Below are 24,647 nucleotides of genomic sequence, written 5' to 3'. Positions count from 1 at the left end.
TCGTAAACAAATCCCAGATAGCATCCTTGGAATTTCATTTCATGGTTGACATATAAAAATCCGGTAAGTAAGGACAAGCACATGTGCTGCTGCTGCTGCCATTTCTTGCAGTACAATAACTGTTTACACCATAAAATCCCCTCGCTTGGCATTGATTTTGTAGCGATGACCAATTGATTTCCAAGCTCGATTCATCTCTTCCTTCAAAATTGTGTGTATAAAGCCTAAAAATACCATCAGGATCAAGAGTAGCACGATAAATCACTGTCTTATTTATTGTTCGAGTTGAGCTATTTGCTATTTCATTCACTTGAAAACCAAAACCATTAGAAGCATTTCTAAACAGGTGGCCTCTTGAAGTAAGAGCTGAAGTTCGCCAGTTACAAAACAAAAACTTCAACTCTAGAGCTGAAGTTCGCCAGTTACAAAAACAAAAACTTCAGCTCTAGGCCAGTTACAAAACAAAAACTTCAGCTCTAGAGCTGAAGTTCAATGCAAATAGAGAACGAAAACTGCAGGCCCGTCTACTAAAATGCTGAAGTTTTGCGTGATTGTCTTTGCTACTTCAGCCCTGTATGCTGAAGTTATGCGAAAAAGTGGGTACGCTTGCAATTTTATTTACAAAGCGGGCACAAGTTAAAAAGTGACACAAAAAGCGGGTATAGATGCAAATGCCCCGGATTTAACTCGATTAATATGCATTTTAAAAGGAATACATGACTAATCTAACTCGTTTAGTGTAGGATAAATTGGACGAGTTAAACATTTGTGGCTTAAAAATAACACTATAAGTAGGTTTTGGACAAAAACAATATGAGATATGAAAAAAGGTAATTTTTGAAGTTAATTGCAAAAAAGTATTTGAAAATCTGAATTATATTTGGACATGTATTTCTTCTACAAAGTGGTGGTTAAACTAATATTATTGTATGGGATGGAGTGTTGTCCAGTCAAGAACTTTCATGTTCAGAAAATGAAAGTAGTTGAGATGCATGTGCGGGCATACCAAATTAGATAAGCTTAGGAATGAAGTTATTCGAAAAAAGGTAGGAGTGGCCCCGTGGAGTATAAGATGCGAGAGGTGAGGCTGAGATGGTTCGGGCATGTGAAGAGGAGAAACACATATGCCCCAGTTAGGAGGTGTGAGAGGCTGGCCTTGGTAGATATGAGGAGGGGTAGAGGTAGACCAGATATGATTAAGCGGGATATGACACAACTGCAACTTAGAGGACATGACCCTTGATAGGAGGGTGTCAAAGTCAAAAATTAGGATGGACGGTTAGTATGCAGCTGCGTGTTTCCAATTTTCTTTCTAAGATCGGCAGTAGTAGTGTTAGCATGATATATGTTTATTCTTGAATTGCTCGTACTATCTACTATTTGATTGCATTATACTGCTTGATTCGTTATCTATATGTTTGCTTCTTATTTTGTTATTTTTCTTTTTGTTATCCAATTTCTGCGTTTAATGCAATAAAAGACATACCAATACTTCAATTTCTGATAAATTTTTATCTTACATGTATAACTTTTCATTTTTTCTTTTCTTTTGTTGATATTTTGGTTAAAATATGCACAAAATAGCATGGTCTAGCCAGTTTTCGGACTGGTCATTCAAAAATAGTCAGCTTTTGCCAGGTCATTGGAAAATAGCCACTATTTTGCTGCAACAGAGACCGGTCCAGCATAATATACTGGAGTTCTAGTATAGTATACTGGAACTCCAGTCTAATATACTGGAGTTCTAGTATATTATACCGGTTCAGTATAATATACTGGAGACTGGAGCACCGGTGCTCCAAACTCCAGTATATTATGCTGGACCGGTATATTATACTGGAACTCCAGTATATTAGACTGGAGTTCGAGTATATCATACTGGAACTCCAGCATATTATGTTGGAGTATTTTTCCGGATTTTAAACAATATTTTCGTTCAGATTTATCTTTATATAAAAAGTAGCTAAATTTCAATTACTTTTGAAAATGTGGCTATTTTTGAATGACCACTTGTAAATCTGGCTATTTTTGAATTTCTCCCCTTATAGACTGATGATTTGTATCAGCAGTGTAATCCAAATTGATTACAACAATTACTATGGATTTGACTCGATTAATATGCATTTTAAAAGGAATACATGACTAATCTAACTCGTTTAGTGTAGGTTAAATTGGACGAGTTAAACATTTGTGGTTTAAAATTAACACTATAAGTAGGTTTTGGGCAAAAAATATGAGATAGGAAAAAAGTAATTTTTGAAGTTAAGTTGCAAAAACGTATTTGTAAATTTAAATTATATTTGGACATGCATTTCTTCTACAAAGTGGTGATTAAACCAATATTGTTGTATGGGATGGAGTGTTGTCCAGTCAAGAACTCTCATGTTCAGAAAATGAAAGTAGATACATGTGCGGACATACCAAGTTAGATAAGATTAGGAATGAAGTTATTCGGAAAATGGCAGGAGTGGCCCCGTGGAGGTGAAGCTGAGATGGTTCGGGCATGTGAAGAGGAAAATACATATGCCCCACTTAGGAGGTGTGAGATGTTGGCTTTGGTGGGTATGAGGAGGGGTATAGGTAGGCCAGAGGTGATTAGGCGGGATATAGCACAATTGCAGCTTAGAGGACATGATCCTTGATAGGAGGGTATGGACAGTTAGTATGCAGCCACGTGTTTCCAATTTTCTTTCTAAGACCGATAGCAATAATGTTAACATGATATCTGTTTATTCTTGGATTGCTGGTACTATCTACTATTTGAGTGCTTTTTTCATTTTAGTTTTCTTGATACCTTATTGTTGTTACAACTTGTTGCACTGATTCTTTTCATCTTGTCTTTAGTCTAGTGTATATCGAAAATAACTTTTATGTCCTCCCAGGGTAGGGATAAGGTCTGTATACACGCTACCCTTTCCAAACCTACTTGTAGAAACTTATTGGATTTATTGTTGTTGTTGTTGTAGTAGTATTAGGACTGGAATTTCACTTGGTAAAAAAATGCAATTTTAAGAGAAAAAAAATATTATTTACTTAAAAAAAGAGGTAAAAGTCACTTTTCAAATTTGGAACTTATCAAAAAATTCAAAACCCATCTTCAAAAAATCAGTTAAATATATAACCAAACAGTATTTTAAAGATGAGTTTTGGAAAAAAGAAAAAAAAATTACATGAATATTAAGAAATGTAGCTCAAAGTAACAATACAAAATAAGAAGATAAGTAATAGAATAATAGAGAAGAAGAGATAACTTTCTTACTTAATCAAGTGTTTAAGAATATCCCATATCACATTTCATGTCTCTATTTATACTTTTACATATAAGGTTACAAAATGATCATCTTAAACATGATATTAACAACTGAAATCATGGGAGAATATCATGGGAGGGGTTATGGAGGTGTGGGAGTTACAATCATAATAATAATGAGTAGTATAAGGTTATTTACATCATGTGTAAAAGTAGTAGGAGTAGTGGACATTCCCGTTTACTAATAGTTTTACAACACTCCCCCTTGGATATCCAAAAATAGATAATATGCCTCTTTAAAATCTTACTAAGAAAAAATCTTGTGGGAAAAAATCGTAGTGAAGGAAAAAAAGTACACATATACGTAATACGCTTTATTTGTTGCCTCGTTAAAAAAACTTACCAGGAAAATTTAGTGGGACAAATTCTAGGCTAAGGGAAAAAGAGTACATGTATCTTACTCTCCTTCATGAAAACATCACTTTATTTCTTGAAGACGGCACATTCCAATCTTCTGTCTCAACTTCTCAAATGTTGAGGTTGGTAATGCCTTAGTGAACCGATCAATCAAATTTCACATGAACGAATTTATTGAACATTAATTTTACCATTTTGTTGAAGATCGTGCATGAAAAATAACTTTGGTGAAATGTACTTTGTTTTCTCTCCTTTAATGTATCCTTCTTTCAGTTGCAATGCAAGCAGTATTGTCTTCATATAGTGTAGTCGGATTATCTTTTTTCATAAGAAAACCATACATTTCCTGAATATACTGAGTGATTGATCTCAACCAAACATATTACCGACTAGCTTCATGAATGGCTATTATCTCAGCATGATTTGAAGATGTAGCAGCTATTGTTTGTTTCATTGAATGCCATGATATAGTTGTGCCTCCATATGTAAACAAATAGCTTGATTGAGATTAGACTTTATCTGGATCAGACAAATAATCTACATCTGCATCGCCGATCATTTCTGACTTGAATTCGTTAGAATAAAACAATCTCATATCTATAGTTCCCCGAAGATATCTAAAAATATGCTTAGCACTATTCCAATATCTTCTTGTTGGGGAGGAGATGAATCTTGCTAATAAGCTTACCGCAAAGCAATATCTGGTCGGGTATTGTTGGAAAGATACATCAGTGCCCCAATTACACTAAGATATAGAGTTCTATCACCAACGAGCTCTTCATCATTTTTGAGGCTGAAATAGTTCTTTATTTATGTCACGCAATCTCACAACCGGGTATTCAATAGATATGCATTATCCATGTAAAATCGCTTTAAAACCTTTTTAGTGTATGTTGATTGATGGACAAAAGTTCCATTTGTTACATGCTCAAGTTTTAGGCTAAGACAAAATTTTGTCTTACCAAGATCTTTCATTTCAAATTCTTTCTTCAAATACTTTACATCCTTTAGAAGCTCTTTAGAAGTGCCAATGATATTCAAGTCATCAACATACACATCTATGATGACAAATTCAGATCCAGACTTCTTAATAAAGACACAAAGGCAAATAGGGTCATTTTTTTACCCTTCCTTTAGCAAATACTCCCTAAGGCAATTGTACCACATCCTCCCTGATTGATTCAATCCGTATAAGGATTTCTGAAGCTCTATTGAACAAGTGTCCTTTGAACTTTTATGTGATTCAGGAAATTTAAATCCTTCAGGGATTTTCATAAAAAGTTATTGTCCAATGAGCCATATAAGTAGGTTGTGACAACATCCATCAATCACATATCAAGCTTTTCATGGACTACCAGATTTATTAGATATATGAAGGTAATTGCATCTACCATAGGAGAATATGTCTCCATATAATCAATACCAAGCCTTTGTAAAAATTCTTGTGCCACAAGTCGTACTTTATATCTTACGACTTCACCTTTCTCATTTGTAACCCACTGGCTTGACACCTTCAGGCGTACGGACTATTACTCCGAAAACTTCACATTTTTCGAGTGAAGCTAATTCCGCTTGAATTGTATTTTTCTATTTTGGCCAATCGTTTCTCTGTCTACATTCATCGACAGATTTTTGGCTCAAGATCCTCATCTTGTTGTACAACATTATATGCAAAAATGTTGTCCAACAATAATATTATTTCGGCTCCACCATTTTTTTGTAGAGACATAACTTATTGAGATCTCTTCATTTTCATCATTTCCAGGTACTTGAACCTTCTGTGAGGTCTTATAAATTATTATGTCTTTATGCTCTTCTTGAGCAATTGCCTCCATGTTATGATCAACATTTTGTATATAAATGATCTTTTGAACTTCTTGTTCACATTGATTTGTACGAGGATCCAAATGATATAGAGATAATAATGTTTATTTTCTCCCCCTAATGTTGGGAAAATTCATTCATCAAAATGACAATCAGCAAATTTAGTTGTAAATAAATCTCCTGTCATAGGCTCCAGATATTTAATAATAGAAGGAGATTCAAAATCAACATATACTCCCAACCTTCTTTGGGGACCCATTTTTGTGTGTTGTGGTGGAGCAATTGGAATATATACTGCACATCCAAAAATTCTTAGATGGGATATATTTGTCACCTAACCAAAAACCAACTGTAATAGGGAGACTTCATGATAATTGGCTGGCCTTATGCGCACAAGTGCTGATGTATGCAAAATAGCATGTCCTCACACTGAAAAGGAAAGTTTTGTCCTCATTAGTAATGGTCTAGCTATTAATTGGAGGCGTTTAATCAACGATTCTGCTAGACCATTTTGAGTATGAACATGAGCAACCAGATGCTCAACTTTTATTCCAGTGGCCATACAATAATCAGTAAAGGCCTGAGATGTAAATTCACCAGCATTATCAAGAAAAATTGTCTTAATTGCGTAATCTAAAAATTGTGCACTTAACCTTATTATTTGGGCCAACAATCTTGCAAATGCCATATTACGAGTTGACAATAATCATACATGTGACCATCTTGTAGATGCATCTATCAAGACCATAAAATACTTGAATGGTCCACATGGAGGGTGTATAGACTCATATATATCACCCTAGATACATTCCAGAAATGCAGGGGATTCAATCCCAACTTTAGTTGTTGATGTTTAATAACCAATTTTCCTTGAGAACAAGAAGTACAAGAGAATTTCTTAAATTGAAAAATCTTCTTGTTCTTCAATGTGTGCCCATTTGAATTCTCTATTATTCTGCGCATCATGTTAGAACCGGGATGTGCCAACATGTCATGCAAAATGATAAAATCATTAGAAGTAGTAAATCTTTTGTTTACTATGGCATGTGATTCAATCATACCAATATTTGTGTGGTACAACCTAGAAGAAAATGCGGGTAATTTTTTATGCACACGTTTTCCAAGCTTTTATTATAATAATATAAAGGTATTCAACCTTTCCTTTGTTAGAAGTCTCAAATGGTAGCCATTTTGGCGAATAACTTTGAAACTCAACAAGTTTCTTTGAGACTTACACAATACAATGCATTATTAATAGTCAATATCGTTCCTCTAGGTAGTAATAAAGCTGCACTTTCAGAGCCCTCAATTAATTTTGTACTACCAGATATTGTATTAACATAGGCCTTTTTCATACCCAAATAAGAGAGAAAAAATTCTCTTAATATTGTGTGAGTTGTAGCACTATCCAAAATGCATAAATCTTCATTACTCATCTTGGATCCAATTGAAGAATGGAATATTATTTTTTTTATTAAAAAATAAAAAAGTGCACCATAAGAAATACGAAAAAACTAACAACACTAACAACATAAGACAATATAAGTACTACTTAAAAATAAAAAATAACTTTGAAATGAGACCAAAAAACACTATAAATAAAAATAACAACATAATTGCATTCCCTAGTAAAATGATCAAACTTTAGTTTTGATCCCCAAAGAAGTTTTCAACTTCCAAATGAGTAAGATCATCGAGGCCTTCAAAACCATCATCATTCAAAGCAAGATTTGTCTCGGCATTAAAATCATTTTTGTTTGAAGGCTCTGCCTCAAAATTATTTTTAAAAGTCAAGTGAGACTCCACTAGGGCATTAGCAGAAGTTGCTCCAACACTATTTTCCTTTCTTTTGATGGAGTTTTGATAAAGCCTGACAAAATGCTCCGGTGCACGACATTAAATTTTCCAGTGACCTTTCATGTCGCAGCGGTGCCAGTTATCGCTTTTGCCTTTTGAAAGATTGTTTTGAGAACCCATATTATCCTCTTGTTTGCCATGACCACCACGATGACGATTATTATATCGTCTCTTGCCATTGCCATGCCCACGTAAATTCATATGGCCATGATAATTATTCTGTCTTTTTTTTCAAACTTATCACGTCTTGCTACCACATTCGCTTCAGGAATTGAAGGTGACCCTGTAGGACGGGCTTTATGGTTATTCATCAAAAGGGTATTATGTTGCTCAGCCACTAGAAGGCATGAGATCAATTCAGAATACTTTTTAAAACCCCTTTCACGGTGTTGCTGCTATAATACCTTATTTGAGGCATGAAAAGTCGTAAGAGTCTTTTCCAACAAATCCTCATCATTCGTAACATCCCCACATAATTTTAATTGAGAAGTTATTCGAAATGCAACAAAGTTATACTCACTTACAATCTTAAAATCTTGCAACCATAAGTGTATCCACTCATATCGAGCCTTTGACAATACCGTAGTCTTAAGGTGATCATACATTTCCTTCGGGGCAATCTACAATTCAAGTAGATCTTTCATTGCCAAATATTCAACCTTCAAACCTTCATCCAAATGATGATGAAAGAAAATCATGTCATTTGCTTTGTCCTGGTTTGATGCCTCATTACCTTGAGTAATGGTGTCATCAAAGTCTTCAGCGGCTAAGTGAATCTCAATATCGAGAACCCATGATAGGTAATTCTTTCCAGAAATTTTATTGGGAAAAATATGGCATGACACGTGGTCATTTAAAGGAAGGACACGTAGAACCTAAGACGAAGATGGTCACCGAACGCAGCTATCCCGCTTGTCATCGGAAGGGAATATTCATAAAAGTGTATTAAATGCTTTGCATCCGGTAAAATTTAATAGGGAATATTCTGCAGCATTAAGAACGGAGCCCGCTATAGGGAATTTGGCATTTATTCCCACGGTTACACCTTCATCAATGACCCTTATAATTGATATTAAAGGAGGACATGATCATAGGACCTCCTTCCCTAGACACAACTATAAATAGAGAGCTCAGTTATCATTGTAAAGGAGAGGATTTTTCTAGCTAACTTACACTATATTCTATACAAAGCTTAAAACAATTTCACTTTCTTGCTTTTGATCCATCATTGCTGCACCTAGAAACCTTGTTCCCGGATTTGTCAACTCTGCTATTTCATCTACAATCTAAGGCTAAGTATCATACATTTCTTCGATTATTTTATTATTTCAGGATCAAATTAATTTAATTTTCTATAAACCATGTATAAATTCAACTGTACAGTTTTACGGGTAAATAGAAATGTCAAGTTCCACAAACTCAAGCTTTGACAAATTCGTCATAGTAAAAACTATCAAAGAAGATAAACAATTAGAAATCATTAGGATAATGACGTCAAGAAACGATTGACATAATATCAAATTTGTGATCTATATACACTAAAGTGATATTTTCAGACAAATACTATTTTTTTAAATTATTAATATATCTTTGATGTTTACTAGAACAAAAATGTCTTTTAACTTTAATACAATTTCAACTGTTGAACAACGTAAAACAAGTATTCTTCTCTCAATTCATTCTGTTAACTTGAAAATTAGCAACTTTCACGTGACAATCATGCAAACAACTTAAAATAAGAAAACATAGAATTATTTATTCTTACACATGTCCAGAGATGTTAAAAATTATAAAACTGCATGTTAAAGACACTAATCATGAAATCAAAATATACAACGAAGAAAACAGAATGAACAAATATACCTGAACAACGAAAAGAGTTCAACTTCGTGCTAATACGTATTAAGAAATGTAGCTCAAAGTAACAATATAAATAAGAAGATAACTAATAGAATATAGAAGAAGAAATAATTTTCTTATTTCATCCAGCGTTCAAGGGCATCACATATCACATTTCATGCCTCTATTTATACTATTACATAGAAGGTTACAAAAGGATTGTCTTAAACATGACATTAACAATTGAAATCACGGGGGAAGTTCATGGGGAGGGATTATGCAGGTGTGAGAGCTACAATCATAAGAGTGATAAGTAGTTAGAGGTTATTTATATCATGAGTGAAATAATGGGAGTAGTGGACATCCACATCTATATCTATATATACAAGTGGGCAATAGAAAAGTGAGTGGCACCTCTCTTAAGCGAAGAAACACATTATCTTTTCACTCCCTTTTTGGAACCAATCACTATTTTTTATTTATTTATATTAAAAATTCTATCTTCATAACTCATACCTTTTTATCTTCATAACCTATATTTTTAATAATCTCAATAGCTCCCATGCCTTTCATATTCATAACCTCTAAATGGGTAAGTTTATGATAATTTATTATATGTTCCTCCATATGTACCTTTATAAGAACTTCTATGTTTTAAACAAATATGATTGATACTAACTTTATATTTTGCATATAATGATTTGAGCTATCTTTGTGTCAAAGGCTGTAGTGGAAAGAGAAAGTATAACTAAGGTATGGTATGATTTCTATTCTTTATTTTTTGTTTAAGATAAATGCACGAAGATATTCCATACAGGTGTGAATCTTAGGAAGAATGTTTAAGACGAAGTGCCAAATAATGAGGTCAAGATCGAAGTAAAGCGTATTTCACAATTCTCATTAATGGTCTTTGATTTTGTGTCACGACCCAAAATCTGGCCCGGTCATGATAGTGTCTATCGTAGAACTAGGCCAGCCATTTATTCTAATTTTTCATTTTATCCACATTATTAACTTTAGAAAACATCAATTTTTAAAGTGAAATCCAATAATAAAAGATAGAAGTATCAAAATAGCGGAAAGAAATACAACCCTGGCCTCGGGTGTCACTAGTCATGAGCAAACTATTACAACTTTCTGAAATACAAATCTAGAATAGTTTGAATACATCCAATAAGTAAAGCTAGAGGAAGATAGGGAAGGAGAAGACGGAACTGCGGTCGCCAAGCAGATACCTCGCAATCTCCAGTGGAAGTCCGCACAAGGAAGATCAACAACTGCTACCGTGATCAGATACACCTGGATCTGCACACAAGGTGCAGAGGGTAACGTGAGTACACCAACTCAGTAAGTAACAAGTCCAACCTGTGGACTGACATTTAGTGACGGACCAAACCTCAACAAGCAATTAGCAATTAACAGAACAGAAATGTAGATATGCTTACAATTCAAGTAAAACTCAATAGTAATAGATGCAATTGATCAGTAAAGAGTTCAAAACTTAGAGATTTCATATATGTACTAATGCACAACTAGGATGATCAATGTCCCACAACCTCCACTCACACTTGCTCAACCACTCGGTACTGTATATGGCCATCCGGCCTAGGGAAGATCCATCCCGGAATATATATCACTGATCGCAGTCATTCAGTACCGAGGACACAGGCTGATCCAGCCTCTCAGAGAAGATCCATCTCCCAGTATAGTACTTCAGACAAGATCCATGTCCAGGGAAGATCCATTCCCCAATATAATCATCTACTGCGCTCACTGGGGGTGTAAAAACTCTGGAGGAGCTTCTCTGAGCCCAAGCGCTATATCAATGCCAGCGAAGGCATGATCAATATCAATGTTGCGACGTGCAGCCCGATCCCATACTGTCAATCAATATTCAGCTCTCGGCCTCACTCAGTCAATACTCTCCAGTCTCACACACATGCACTAAGATGTCATGACACAAGCCCAAACAATGATATGATATGTCAAATAGCAATAATCGAGACTGAGGCACGATATAATATGCATGAACATGACTGAGTATAAAATAAACTTAAATCTAATGACATGATATCAAGAAACGACTTCGCGGGTCTCAACAGTGTTGGCGTGAAGCCTTAACATGATAATTAACATGATTTGCAGCTTATCAACTTAATCACATGATTACAACACAGATATCAACAAAAAAGAGTAGCTAAGCGGTGCCATGGAATGATCCAGGCCGCATTTCTCACAGTGCACGCCCACACGCCCGTCACTTGGCATAGCGTCACCTTCATAATAATCATAAAACACATCATTTTGGGGTTTCGAACCCGCAGAACCAAGGTTGGAAGCGTTACTTACCTCAAGCCAAGCCAAAACTCTAGCTCGCGATGCCTCTTCTTCTCGAATCGGCCTCCGAATGCCTCGAATCTAACCAAAATTAGTTTATAACCATTAACATACGCTAAAGGAGTAGAACCCATACGAAATTAACCAAATTACAACACAAAATTCGAAATTGACTGAACCCGACCCTCGGGCCCACATCTCGGAATTCGACAAATTTTACATCAATAGAATCCTTATCCCGCCACGAGTTCATTCATACCAAAAATACCAAAATCGGACCTCAAATGATCCCTCAAATCACCACTCAAAGCTCTCCAATTAACCAAGATCTAACCCCCAATTTACCACTAATTTTCCCTTGAATTTCATGCTAACAATGATAAAAATTACCATAATAATGAGCTTAGGAACCAAGGACCTTACCTCAATGAATCCCTCTGAAAATCTCCCCTGAAATTGCTCCCAAAAGCTTCACCCCGAATGAAATATAAAGAAAAATGGCCAAGAATCGCGAAGGAAATCTTTTATACTTTCTGACCCAGCAAAATCGCACCTGCGGTTAAATGGTCGCACCTGCAGATCCGCACCTGTGGTCCCAAGTGCGCACCTGCGAAAGTGACTTAAAATCCTCAATACCGCACCTGCGGTCACACTCTCGCACCTGTGCTATCGCAGGTGCGCCCAGATATGCACTTTGCGGCTCCGCCTGACCTCTGTCTTGGTCGCATCTACAGCTTGCCTTCCGCTTCTGCGTTCATCGCACCTGCGGCCTCCCAACCGCAGGTGCGGTTATGATAGTAACAATAGACTTCAACTGCCCAACTCAACTCCAAAATCTCCTGTCAACCATCCGAAATCACCCCGTGGCCCCCAGGACCTCAACAAAAAACATGAACAAGTCATTTACCACTATCCAAACTTATACCAATCTTCAAAACACCTCGAATCAACCAAATAATATTGGATTCAAGCCTAAGGTTCCAAAAATCTTCCGAATTTCACTTTTGATCAAAAGTCTATCAAACCACGTCCGAATGACCTGAAATTTTGCGCACACATCTCAAATGACATAACAGACCTATTGCAACTCCCGAAATTCCATTTCGACCCCTGTATCAAAATCTCACCTATCAACCGGAAAACGCCAAAATTTCAATTTCGCCAATTCAAGCCTAAATCTACTCTGGACTTTCAAAACCCATTCCGAAGCTATCTGAACCATCGAAATTCACATCCGAGCCCTTTTTCATGTAAGTCAACATCTGGTTGACTTTTCCAACTTAAACTTACTCAAAAGAGACTAAGTATATCAAACCTTACCAAAACCTTTCCGAACCCGAACCAATCAACCCGATAATATATAATACAGCTGAAAAAGACAATAAGAAGCAGAAATGAGGGAAACGAAGCAGTAACTCATGAAACGATCGGTCGGGTCGTTACATCTTGTCATCTTTAGGTTTATGTTGTATAAGTTGAAGTAGTGATTTTTTTTTTAAAATAATACATAGAGATTTTGATATCTGTTTTTTGTTGTATATATTTATACTCTACAATTGCAATAACTTTGAGTTGTGATTTTCTCCGATGTCGAAATGAGATTTTAATGTTTTTTTTCTGTTATATATAGATTTATCATTTTTATAAATATATTTTTCTATTTGTTCTTAATTTTTTTTTGCCTCTATTTCTTTTCTTCAATGAACTTTTTTGAATTGTTTTTCCCCTTTTAAGTTGTTTCTCTTATAACACTACTTAAATTTTCTTCAAATAGGTTTTGTAAATTTATAACATGTTTACTCTAATGTTCTTTTTCAAAATTCTCAATTTCTTTCTATGTTTTTAAAATACTCAAAGATTTATTTATTTTTAGTGTTCAAAAGAAAAAGAAAGAAACCAAAGCAAATAAGAATGAGATCAAAAGAAAAATGGCCCCACAAAGAAAAATTGTTGTGTCGTAACCTTTCTTGAGGAACGAAGATATTCTACCACCATCATCGTAAAAGCTTTTTTGTGTTATGAAGATTGTACCAAAAAATTCAAACGTTCAATTCACTAGGCATTAATCTATTACATTTACAATTTGTAGATAACTTTAAGTTAACATATAATGTAATCTAATTAATTAAGAAATCAAATGTAATAGTAGGTTATTACTGATCAAAAATTTTAACATTGTGAATGGGGTAGGCTTTCAATAGTTTGAAAAACATTAGACAATAAATTATTAACTTTATAAAATAAAGTATTTTTTATTTTTGGATTATACAATCGACGATTGAAAACTTAGTGAAGTTCAAAATAAACTTGCAGATAATACTCATTATTCTAATGTTAGGATTTACACACAGTTAGTTTTGGTTCTTATTTTATTATGTGTGTTATTGAAAGATTTTTTTATTAAAATATAAATGTTCCTGTGAATGCTTGGTCAATTTTATTCTTTAAAGTGTGTCATTATCTCTAATTTAATGTTGTTTTTACTCAATTAAATGTATCCCATAAAAGCATGCTTTAACTACCAGAATAATACAATAAATTAACAGAATAAAAGTTTTAACATTTATGTTGCAAGATAAGAGGAGGAGGTCTTCCTAATGATCTTTTGTCAAAAGTATATTTTTTCTCATAGAAATTTTCAGCTTCTCAATATACAACTAATAATAATTTATTTTATTTTATTTGTGTAATTAGTAGTTTTAAGAATCTATGCAACTTTTATTTTAATTTTAGTTTTACTTTTCTTAGTCTTGGACTTTCTTAATTAAATAAAACTTAAGTAATATTCATTGATAATATACGGTTAACTATATATCATATAGATTATTTGCTACAAATAAACTAAATTTATGAATTAAAGCAAATGTATTTTATTTATTGGTGATTTTTTTTTCTCATAAAAAGAGGGATACTATCTACATTTGTTATTTAACTCGATAATTTTTTTAAATTTTATTGATGTTTAGTTTACTATTACAACAAGGAACAAAAATTTTGTTCATTGAAAAGTTACTAAAAAGTTGGAATATTTCAAGACGAAAGAGTTAGGGGTGTGCATTCGAATCGGTTTATCGATAAATTAAATTGATTATTTGTTATCGGTTTATCGATTTCGATTTCGAAATTTTCCTTATCGAGTTATCGATTTCGATTTTGTCCTCTTCGATTATCGATTTATCGATAAACTGATAAGATATACTAATTTTTTTTAAACCCTTATTCTATAATATCCTTTCCTTTACCCTAAGTCCCTAATCCTTCAATTCACTTTTCAGCTCTTGGTTGGTGTTTTCCAAATCAAACCAAGCCTGTTCAACAAAAAAATTAAATCTTCATTCCACAATCACAAAATTATATAATGAAATTGAAGATATACAATAACTAGAACGGTCAACTAAAAACAAAATAAAACCTGTGCAACGGACTCCTCGAACTTAGAAGGTTCGGCATCTTTGTCTTTGTGAATCTTTTGCCTTGACGTGTACATCTTCACAGATCTAATCAATCAACTGATTCAGCTTTAAACCCAAAACCACTATAGAAACTAATCGACTAGGAAATAAAAATTCAAAAAAATGAATTTTTTCCTAGGAATTCTTAGGCTGATGATACAATATAGGAATGACTTCCAATCAAACAGGCATTGACATATACACCTAGTTTACCTGCTTAATTAACTATTGCTCAGAAATATGCGCATTCGTCATTCGTTCTTTATTTATATTATATGGAATAATACTTAGAAATATTAAGATAACACACTTGAGCTGATTCAAGCATTTCTAATCAAATAAGTAAAATGCATTTCTCAGGTATCTTATTCTTCGATTTTCCGCGAATTTACTTGTAAGACAGAGCTAATAAATTACTTTTAAGTAATGGAAATTTGGCATACATTTGAAGAGAAATCAGTTTTCGGGAGGCAATGGAAGGAAGGGGAAGAGTAACTCTGAGTGTTCGGCAATGACGGACATATCTGTGAGTGTATTCAAAGCTTAAAGGAATGAAGTTAAAATTAATGGAAAATAGAATTAACCGTGATGATGTATTTTTTTTTTTATACCGTTGGAGTGTTGGTGGCATACATTTGATCCCTTACTTTAGTTTCGTTGCATGTGCTTGTTGACACAATTTTTATGTTATAAACGGTGTTCGTCTTATTTTAGCTTCTTTTTGTTCATATTAATTAGGCGTGTTTATAGCAATATACTTTCCGTGGAATCCCGCAAATTTTCTTATTGGTGTAATTTTTAACCGAATCGATAAAACCCAAAAATCGATAAATCGAAATTGAAAAAATCGAAACCTTATTGAAACGATAACGATAAGCATATGTACAAATCGATAATCGATAAGTAATTTTCGATAAGAGTCAAAATCGAATCGATAAATCGAATGCACAAGAGAGCAGGGAGGGCAATTTTGGAATATCACGGTAGGGACAAAATTGGAAATCTGCCACTAGGGTTTTAGGCACCCTTTTTATAACACCACCATTATTACGTCTTCCTCTTGCAGGCAACAGCGGCGCTAGAACTTGGTATCCTCCCCATCTCAGCCCCAAACATGGTACATTTTCCCCCAATCTTTCACCCTGCTTTCTGGATATTTACTTGCCTTGTTTTTTTTACGGTTCAATTTTGATAATGTCATACTCCTATTTTTTTTTTTTTAAAAAATTGTATCGATTCCATTTTCGATTTTTAGATGAGCGCTCATCTGTAGCATTTTTCAGTTGCTAATTGCATAGCTTGATTTTCTGGTTTAGTATGATTCGGGAAAGTTAGGCCAAAATTGGGCCAGAATTGGAATTTACTAATTTATTGGACGTAAACCTTAGGAAATTGCCAGACTGCGAGATATTATGTGATATTAATTTTTTTTTTTAAATTTTTTTTCTCCTTTCGCTCGCAGTAATTATGTTACTTTCTAAGAAAACATTGTGCTATTTGGGATGGTTCACGAGATAGTATGTTCCTTTCATTTTGCTGATATGTTTTAAGTAATTGATGAATGGGTTTCTTGCTTTGACAAATGCAGGTTTTTGTTCTGTCTTTTATCTGTACTAGCTATATGCACCAACTGATAATTGTATGTCATGTTCTACTATATTTATGCAAACCTTGTCACTTAACCACTACAACAACAACATACTCAGTATTATCCCACAACGCGGGGTCTGGGGAGGGGTAGTGTGTACGCAGACCTTAGAGGCTGTTTCCAATATACTAGTAGATCTTCATTAGTTAAAGTGAAACACATGAAATTCATTATAGACCTTTATTATCAAAAAGGGCAGCCTTGTGCGTGAAGCACCCCGATTTAACGCGGGGTCCAGGGAAGGGCTGCACCTTATGAGGTGTGACATAGGCAGCCTACTTCGATGCAAGCATCAATGGTTGATTCCACGGCTCGAACCCGTGACCTATAGGTCACATGGAAACAACTTTACCGCTGCGCAACGGCTGCCCTTCCAGACTTTCTTTATTATCAAAGAGACAACAACAACAACCATCCAGTAAAATCCCATTAGTGGGGTCTGGGGAGGGTAATGTGTACGCACACCTTACCCCTACCCCTATGGGGTAGAGAGGCTGTTTCTGAAAGACCCTCGGCTCAAGAGAACAAAAAGACAAAGAAAGTAAATTAAGAAAAAAACTTTGTTAAACACTGACTCATTAATATTACTCTTTTAACAAGTTAATGGTTATTACTTGGTTTATGCGTTCAGGTTCAGGCAGTAATCTTAGGTCCCTTGGTCTTTTTCACTTCACGTATAACATGTATATTTACCAAACAAGTCTGTGTTTATATTGACAAAAAAATTGTTGTACCTAGTAGCTTTTTACACCGTTGAGTTGGATGAAAGCAAACTGATGATAGTCCATAACTGGATTGATGTGATTCATTATTTTTGTTCTTCTGTTGTTTCAACTCAATTGATTGGTTTAACAAATGCTTTGGTTAGATGAGATTATGTCTTGGGTCCTACTGAGAGCTCCATTTTTCTGTCTCTTGTCTTTTAATCTGCTCTACAAATGTGAAATTTTAACCAAACATTTTAATACCAGCCGAAGCAAATACACGAGATCAAGGATTTCCTTCTCACAGCTAGAAGGAAGGATGCACGGTCAGTCAAGATAAAGAAGAACAAGGATATGGTCAAGTTCAAGGTTCGCTGCTCCAAGTACCTTTACACACTTTGTGTGTCCGACTTTGAGAAGGCTGACAAATTGAAGCAATCACTTCCTCCAGGTGGGTATTTCCTGACATGCTAACTTTGTGCTATTTATTTTGATATTCTCTACACAACACTGTATGTCTCTGCCTTCTGCTATATCTAAGTCACTGCACTTGCGATGTATGAACTTTTTATTTGTGTGTACATGATTTCATGAACTTAACAGATGGAATCTTTTATGATTTGTAGGTTTGAGCGTGCAAGACCTCTGAAGATGGAAAGCATCAATCTTTTTCCTTTATAAGTTATTAGACAATGGAGAATTTTGAAAGAACTCATATGTTTGTTGTTCCTTCATATTTTCTTGTCTTTCTGCCGGTGTCCTAAGTATTGAGCATTTAGAAACACATTGCTTTTTTGACCCCGCTTACATTAATATGAACCATTTTCGTGTCAAATGGATTTTGATTGTTAGATGCCAAGATTTACTTAATTACTTTCTCATTGAGTTCCTTGGGAAAATTTCAGCAGAACCTTTAAATTCTTGAGGAATGAGGAAATGTAAGCATCTTTGGAACCTTTTAAATTCTTGAGGAGTGAGAAAATGTCAGTATCTTTGGATTCTTGATGTGCATCACCATCCGGTCATAGAAAGGAGGTTAGCAGGATTTCCTACCAACTCCTGAACTTTTCGGCGACATGGTCAACATTTAGACTGCCTGATACCTGAAAAAATGAATCTCGCCTCCTGGTATTAAGAGTTTGGTGAAGTAACATATGGAATGCAACCTTTCTGTTGGTGGAAGAACAGGATTTGGAGATAACCCTATGGCCGTAGTATTTCATTAAGTATTTGTGAGTCCCTAATGTTTTGGAAGGCCATTCCCCTTGTAAACGAAATGAGCAAGGCTCAGCTAATGCTAGAAGAGCATTTAGAACTTAAGTAGAACATCAATAAAAGGTTCTGTGGTCCGGAATTAGTACACCCTATGTTTTTAAATTCTCCCCGGGTTATTGTTTTAAAGCCTTAAATCCTTTGCAGCTCAATAACTCCATTGACGTCTGTCTTTTATGAGGAGATACGTATACATCTATAATAGGTGAGTTTCTGTACTCAATACTCTCAAGAGATCACACCTTCAAGTTAGTTGTTGCTAAAGGATATCAGCGCTCTTATACAGAAACTTCTCCGTTAAGTGCCTTTTTACAAGGTAACTCTTTTAGCAAGCATCAATGAACTGTAGTTCAGTCTCCAAAAGAACTCTTTTTACTGTACTCGTATTAATGTATATGAGTATAGTTCATAGGAGTCCAGTAGATCGTATGTATCTATCAGTCTATCTATAGACTTCATATGAGTCTTATGTGAATCACTTACGATTCAGAGAAGTCTATAACTATAATAGGGCTGACAATTGACAAATGATGATGAACTTCACTAGACAAACTCCATTCAGAAGTACAATGAAATAATTATCTTTGTACTCAAGCATAAAGCAATTGAAATTCAAAAGTGGTGATTTGACGCTAGGAAGGCCATTTCTTTACCAAGCATCTCTCTCGCTTTTTTTCTTTTTTTATTCAAAGTCACGACTTTATTACCGTATGAGCAAAAATAGGCTTTGAGGGAAGGGGGACTACGCCTGACCTTCCATTACATCTGATAATGACGGAAGAACAAATTTGCCTCATGCACATGATAAATGAAGCTAATCATATGTAATCTAATGGGGCGGGTCATAAAGCTGTGAAGATTCAGGGCGGCTCAAAAATCACCACATTTGCTCCTCTTCTTGACTCTCAGTGTTCAATAATCCTTTGAGTTGCCTAGGCATTGTGTCAAAGTATGTGTAAATATATATTTCATCCAATTAAGAAGCCATTTTATCTGCAACTTGATTGGCTTCCCTGTTAATGAATAAACCATGACTGGCACCAAGTGTCTAATCTCAGCCACAATTTCTTTAATCCTCCATGGAATAGACCACCAGTCCAGGATGTATTTTTAAAGAAGCAGAGAGTCAGTTCTCCAATAATCAAGACATTCCCCATGCTGATGCATCACTTCAGTCCAAACAGAAGCGCCTTAGCCCCAGCCATGTTACTAGTACCTGGTCCAAAGGTAAAACATATGTCTCCCCCAAGCTTTCCATAACTACCCCACCATCTCCACAAATCCCATTCCTGGAACTACCATCAATATTAATCTTGATAAATAATAGTTGTGGTGGTTTAATCCATCTAACCACTGTGAAGGATCTTTCAATCAGGGGAGTCACAAACAATTTACAAATGTCTTCCCAAAGGTTTCCAACAAAGATGCTTCTAAATTGCAGCTTCATGCTTAAGAGTATGCAAAGGAAACTAGACGGAACTACAAAGTACTTACTGTTACTCTCTACTTAGTTCCTTTCACCACATTCAATCATCATATATGAACCTTCCTATAGTACAATAGTTACTTAAATATACTAGAGTAAAGAAAGGCATTTAATATTTCTGTTACGTTCTTAACTGGATATATTGGAATGCTGCATGAGAATCAGAATGAACCAACATAAAGATGGAAATTGACACCAATACTCATTTTTAGCACCTCCTGATCAGCATATGTCACATATCCAGAGAACTTGCTCTCAGCAAGAATTTGAAAATTAGCTATAAAATAACTTAACATATAAATTAGCTTCAGGTTAATAAACAAGTATTGTAGGAAATTGCAACAGTAGTGACATAAGATATACTAACAGAAAGGTATCCTCAAGTGAATTGGACAACAATTTATTAATATACATGTGCCCTCAAATAGAAGAACCTCAGTTCTAACACAAGTACATAGGAGCAGTCTAGAGTATGATACATACATGGAACGATGGAATTGAGTGGACAATCGTTTTGGACAAAAGAATTTGCTAGAGAGAAAATCAACTTCCTAATTTGAAAGCATCAACAAAGAGACCTAGAATAACACCTGCTTTCCAGTAGTTCACCATTGAAACCAGAGATTGCAACCTCCTGGAAGGCAGAGAAGGAGGCTTTTTATACATCAGCATTCCGATTCCCTCAATTGCAGCTACAACGACTCCTGCTACTAGTACATCCCAATCACCAGTCTGTCCTAGGATCGTAGCCAAGGCATTTGCCGTATAAAAACCTAAGAGAAGCAGAAATACTTTCATCGGAAAATTTTTCCGAGCTGAATTGAGCTTCTCCAAGAGCTGCCTGCCCCCACCACCAACTATCCTCCCCAAACGAGTTCCACCTAAATCGCCGCCATCACCATTGAGGTCATCTTGATCATCACTACTGGGAATTCTGCCTGTATCCAAAGCAAATGCTATTCTTGATCCACGTCTTCTTGTCTGCGACCTGTTTTTACAAAACGAAGGTTATATAATCATGCAAAAGAAAATATTTTTCCCACAAGCTGCAAGGCAAACAGATAAATAAATATTTTTACGATAACTGCCTCTTGTGGATTTTCTCTGTTTCAGTCCTATGATTTAGAACTCAATTTCTAGAAGATACAGTTCCAGCATGTTATTGACATTGTTTAAGAGAAAGCAATTTAACATTAATTGGAGAAATCAAAGCCATAGTTCTTATTTAAGTAAGCCTTCATATGTTGATAAGAGGACTAATTCATCCCTAGTACAGGCTAAACTTTAAACAGACTTTTAGAGCATAAAAAGAATTAGATATCTCAAGTAGCAGACACAAACACTAGCATCGGGTTAGATGCCAGGACAGATAGGAAGATATAGTTGTTTCGAAAATATGAGGGCTATAAAGATTTAGTATGGGACTAAGTCGTAGTTGATTGATATTAGTGAAAGACCAACTAATGCACAGATATGCATACAGGCACAGAGTTTGAAGTGCAAAATCACAAGCTTGTAGCTTTAACAAGGCATAACGATTGTTTTGTCCAGGCACTACCAAAAATCACGATGTCCAGGCACTAAACCAAAGAACAGGGCAGCGAGAAAACCACACCAAGAAATTTTTTGTTAGGCTGTTGATTTACACTGCTATGCCCAGAGCAAAGATCTCCCCTCACGTTTTTTTCTTCTTCCATAAAGGTGGTGTCTGGGCCAGCGCCTATTCCACTGAGTACCTGCTATCTCCCACCAGCACAAGTAACAGGTAACTTTGAACATCTTAGGCAGATGGGAGAAAATCACCGAATGTTTTTTTTGTCTATGTTGGGATTTGAATTCTAGTCTCCGAGGTTTGCATCCACTTCATTTAACTACTAAACCCTCACATGCCTACTTAACTCCAGGCCTACCATAGCTAGAGACAGAGTTTACTACCTGTGGCAAAAGTGAGGAGGAAAAGGGAGGGGGAACCGGAAGAGCTCTGATACCTTCAAATTTCTGGAATTAAGAACATTGATTTGCAAAATTTGCTTCTGCTTTTTCTATCGATGTGAAATGACAACAATTGCATCATAAGATATACCTGAATAACTAGTTAATTTATAAAGGATTCCACTGCACATTGGAAATGCAACTAACAATGTTTCGAGCAGCAAAGTTTAAACTATGAAAGAAATTATTTTTCGGACAAAATAAAATCAAGTAGATATCCCAAGATTCAAAACCAACAATTTGAATGTTACCTAATATTAATAGATGGCATACATTTTACACCAAACTTTGAAATTTGTTCAGTTACTTCTAGTCTGTTGGAGAAATCCAGGATAGCAGAACTTCTTGAAACTGCAAACAAATGTCCAACGCTTTCATTTTCGGCTGCTGGCAAAGACTGCAGTATTATTGCATCCATTCTAGAAGCCATGAACTGTAAAGTATATAAAAGAAGCAATCAGAAACCAACTTAACAATAAGATATTATGAAAAGAGAGGAGAGGGCATGAAAGAATCTGTGGGGATCCCTCTGTGTGTACATATTATTCAAAGTTTTCATAGTAGAAAACCTGCTGCAGACATCTCATGGCTCAAAATATATATCACTTCATCAAAGTGTCAGACTTTTATTAGTATTTGCTACGCAACCTTATCTCTGCCCTTCCAGGGTAGGGGTAAGGAGGCGTACATCTTAGTATCTTACCCTCCCCAGACCCCACTCGTGGGAAACTACTGGGTTTGTTGTTGTTGTTGTTGTTGGCATGATGATGACATGAGTAGAGGCGGAGCTAGGAATTGAAGTTTACGGGTTTGGAATTCTGATTTTTTAAAGTTACTAGGTTCTAAATTCATAATACGTACATATTTAATGGATTTCTTGAGATGAAATACGGGGTTTGGACCAAAGCTGCTAGGTTTGAACGAACCCGTAAACTACATGCTAGCTCCGCCCTGGACATGACTTGAACTTAAATGGAGAAATATGGTCAGCAAGGATTGATATAGCCACCCCAACTTGTTTGGGACTAAGGCAATTATTGTTTTTTTTGTTGTATCCTAGTGTCAAACTATATGCAGGATTAGATAAAGTACTCTTGAAGGTATTTTTTTTCTTGTCTCTATATTTGGCAGACAAGTGAGCGGCTGTAGCATCCACCGGTAATGTGTGGAAGAGGGTAGGATTTCTATGTGGATAGGGCATATCAACACCTTTTGCATCTTTTCATTTCCTTCCTTAAGTGCAGATTTTAGTAATGAAATAAAATTACTTATCCAAAGAAACAGAAGTGACTATTCTGCATTCTGTATTTAATCTGCTTTGGTTTTCTTTTCCTCTTTGATAAACCATAAATTTGATTACACCAAAACTTTTTAGATTTCATAACAAGCTGAACGAGGCCAAGTCCATTTGCAATTACTATTAAACCATCAAAAGTCTATTTACTGCTAGCAGGATAACACTATCAAAATTCAACTTCAAATTGCAGAATACCCAAATAATTTTACAAAATGCTGCATAAAAGAAAAGGACCCAGGCACCAGCATTTACAACATTCGAACAGAAGCATACATAATTGTGCTTTTGTGTGTGTGTGTGTGTGTGTGAGGTTGGAGGAGGAGTGGGAGGTTACCTTTTAGGAAGAATAATAAATCTTTTTAGCTATCCCACAACAAAATAACTGTGCGCCTTTTTCCTATGCATTCAGAGAAACAAGTACGGGTCACTGGCTGAGTCTAGCGACTCAAGTTTCTTTTTGTGTTGAAGGAAATGTTGACTGATATTTCTTAAAAGCAAAACTGAACCTGGACAATCGGAAACAAATTAAAAAAGAGTAATACCCTAAAGTTTCGTTTTAATCCGTTTCCTACCCAAAATATATTTCCTTTAGTAGGTGCATATGATGCACGCCTTTAGATGTGCCAAGTAAGGCTGGCAACTGGGCCAGCTGGGACCGAGACCGGTCCGGGACCGCAGGCTAAATAAGCTAAACAGGTTGGGATCATTTGGCTCGCTAGAGGTGGGCTCGTGTCGGTCTCGTGGGCGAATTTAAGCTAGGAACCGTTAGGACCGGGCCCGTTTGGCCGCCCAAGAGACCGGGACTGGACCAGTCCCTTGGCGGGCCAAAAGGGCCCAACGAATATAAAAAAAAGAGCCGTTTGGCTTTTGAAAAAAATCGCCGTTGGGTGTTTAAAAAATAGCCGTTGGGTATTAAAAAGTAGCCATTTAACTCCCCCAACTAATTTTTAATCTCAAATTTTTTATTATTACATTTTTCCCTATTTTCTACTATGAATACCTCCTCATTCTTTCATTTTTTTTACAAAATCAATCTATCAAAATCTCTCTCTCTCTCTTTCTCTTTAATTTTCTTCTATACTTGCTACAATTGTTTACTTTATCAAAAAATAGTGAAGTTGCTACTATTGCTTATTTTATTTCATAAAATAGTCAAAAAAATATTGAGGTTGTTACAATTTGTGAAAAAATTATGAAGTTGGTGAATTGGAGTCTTCAAATCTTCAACAATAATCAATTTTCAACAAGTCGTACGTCAATTTAGGTAAACGC

The 24,647-nt window shown here is 35.4% G+C and overlaps 1 protein-coding gene across 1 annotated transcript; it reads right to left on the bottom strand.

Moving 5' to 3' along the window:
* Positions 1 to 20,446: 20,446 nt before the first annotated feature.
* On the bottom strand, positions 20,447 to 23,897 carry LOC107787226 (ycf20-like protein). The gene is made up of 3 exons (XM_016608766.2): positions 23,710 to 23,897; positions 22,330 to 22,511; positions 20,447 to 21,074 (listed from the first exon to the last, which is right to left on the bottom strand). Exons 2-3 carry the CDS (start codon positions 22,506 to 22,508, stop codon positions 20,630 to 20,632), a joined length of 624 nt encoding a protein of 207 aa, XP_016464252.1. The 5' UTR covers positions 22,509 to 22,511; positions 23,710 to 23,897; the 3' UTR covers positions 20,447 to 20,629.
* Between the last annotated feature and the right edge of the window lie 750 nt (positions 23,898 to 24,647).

The sequence above is a fragment of the Nicotiana tabacum genome, chromosome 6 (genome assembly GCF_000715075.1).
Source record: "Nicotiana tabacum cultivar K326 chromosome 6, ASM71507v2, whole genome shotgun sequence".
NCBI classification, from domain to species: Eukaryota; Viridiplantae; Streptophyta; class Magnoliopsida; order Solanales; family Solanaceae; genus Nicotiana; species Nicotiana tabacum.
The sequence above is the reverse complement of the archived record's forward strand: the minus strand, read 5'-3'. Positions and strand labels throughout refer to the sequence as shown.

Bases quoted from the DNA above. Each gene is read 5' to 3' on its own strand.
- LOC107787226 (XM_016608766.2), bottom strand. From the start codon at position 22,508: ATGGCTTCTAGAATGGATGCAATAATACTGCAGTCTTTGCCAGCAGCC. The intron at 21,075-22,329 runs GTAACATTCAAA...TTGTAAAAACAG, and splicing joins ATGCCATCTATTAATATTAG to GTCGCAGACAAGAAGACGTG.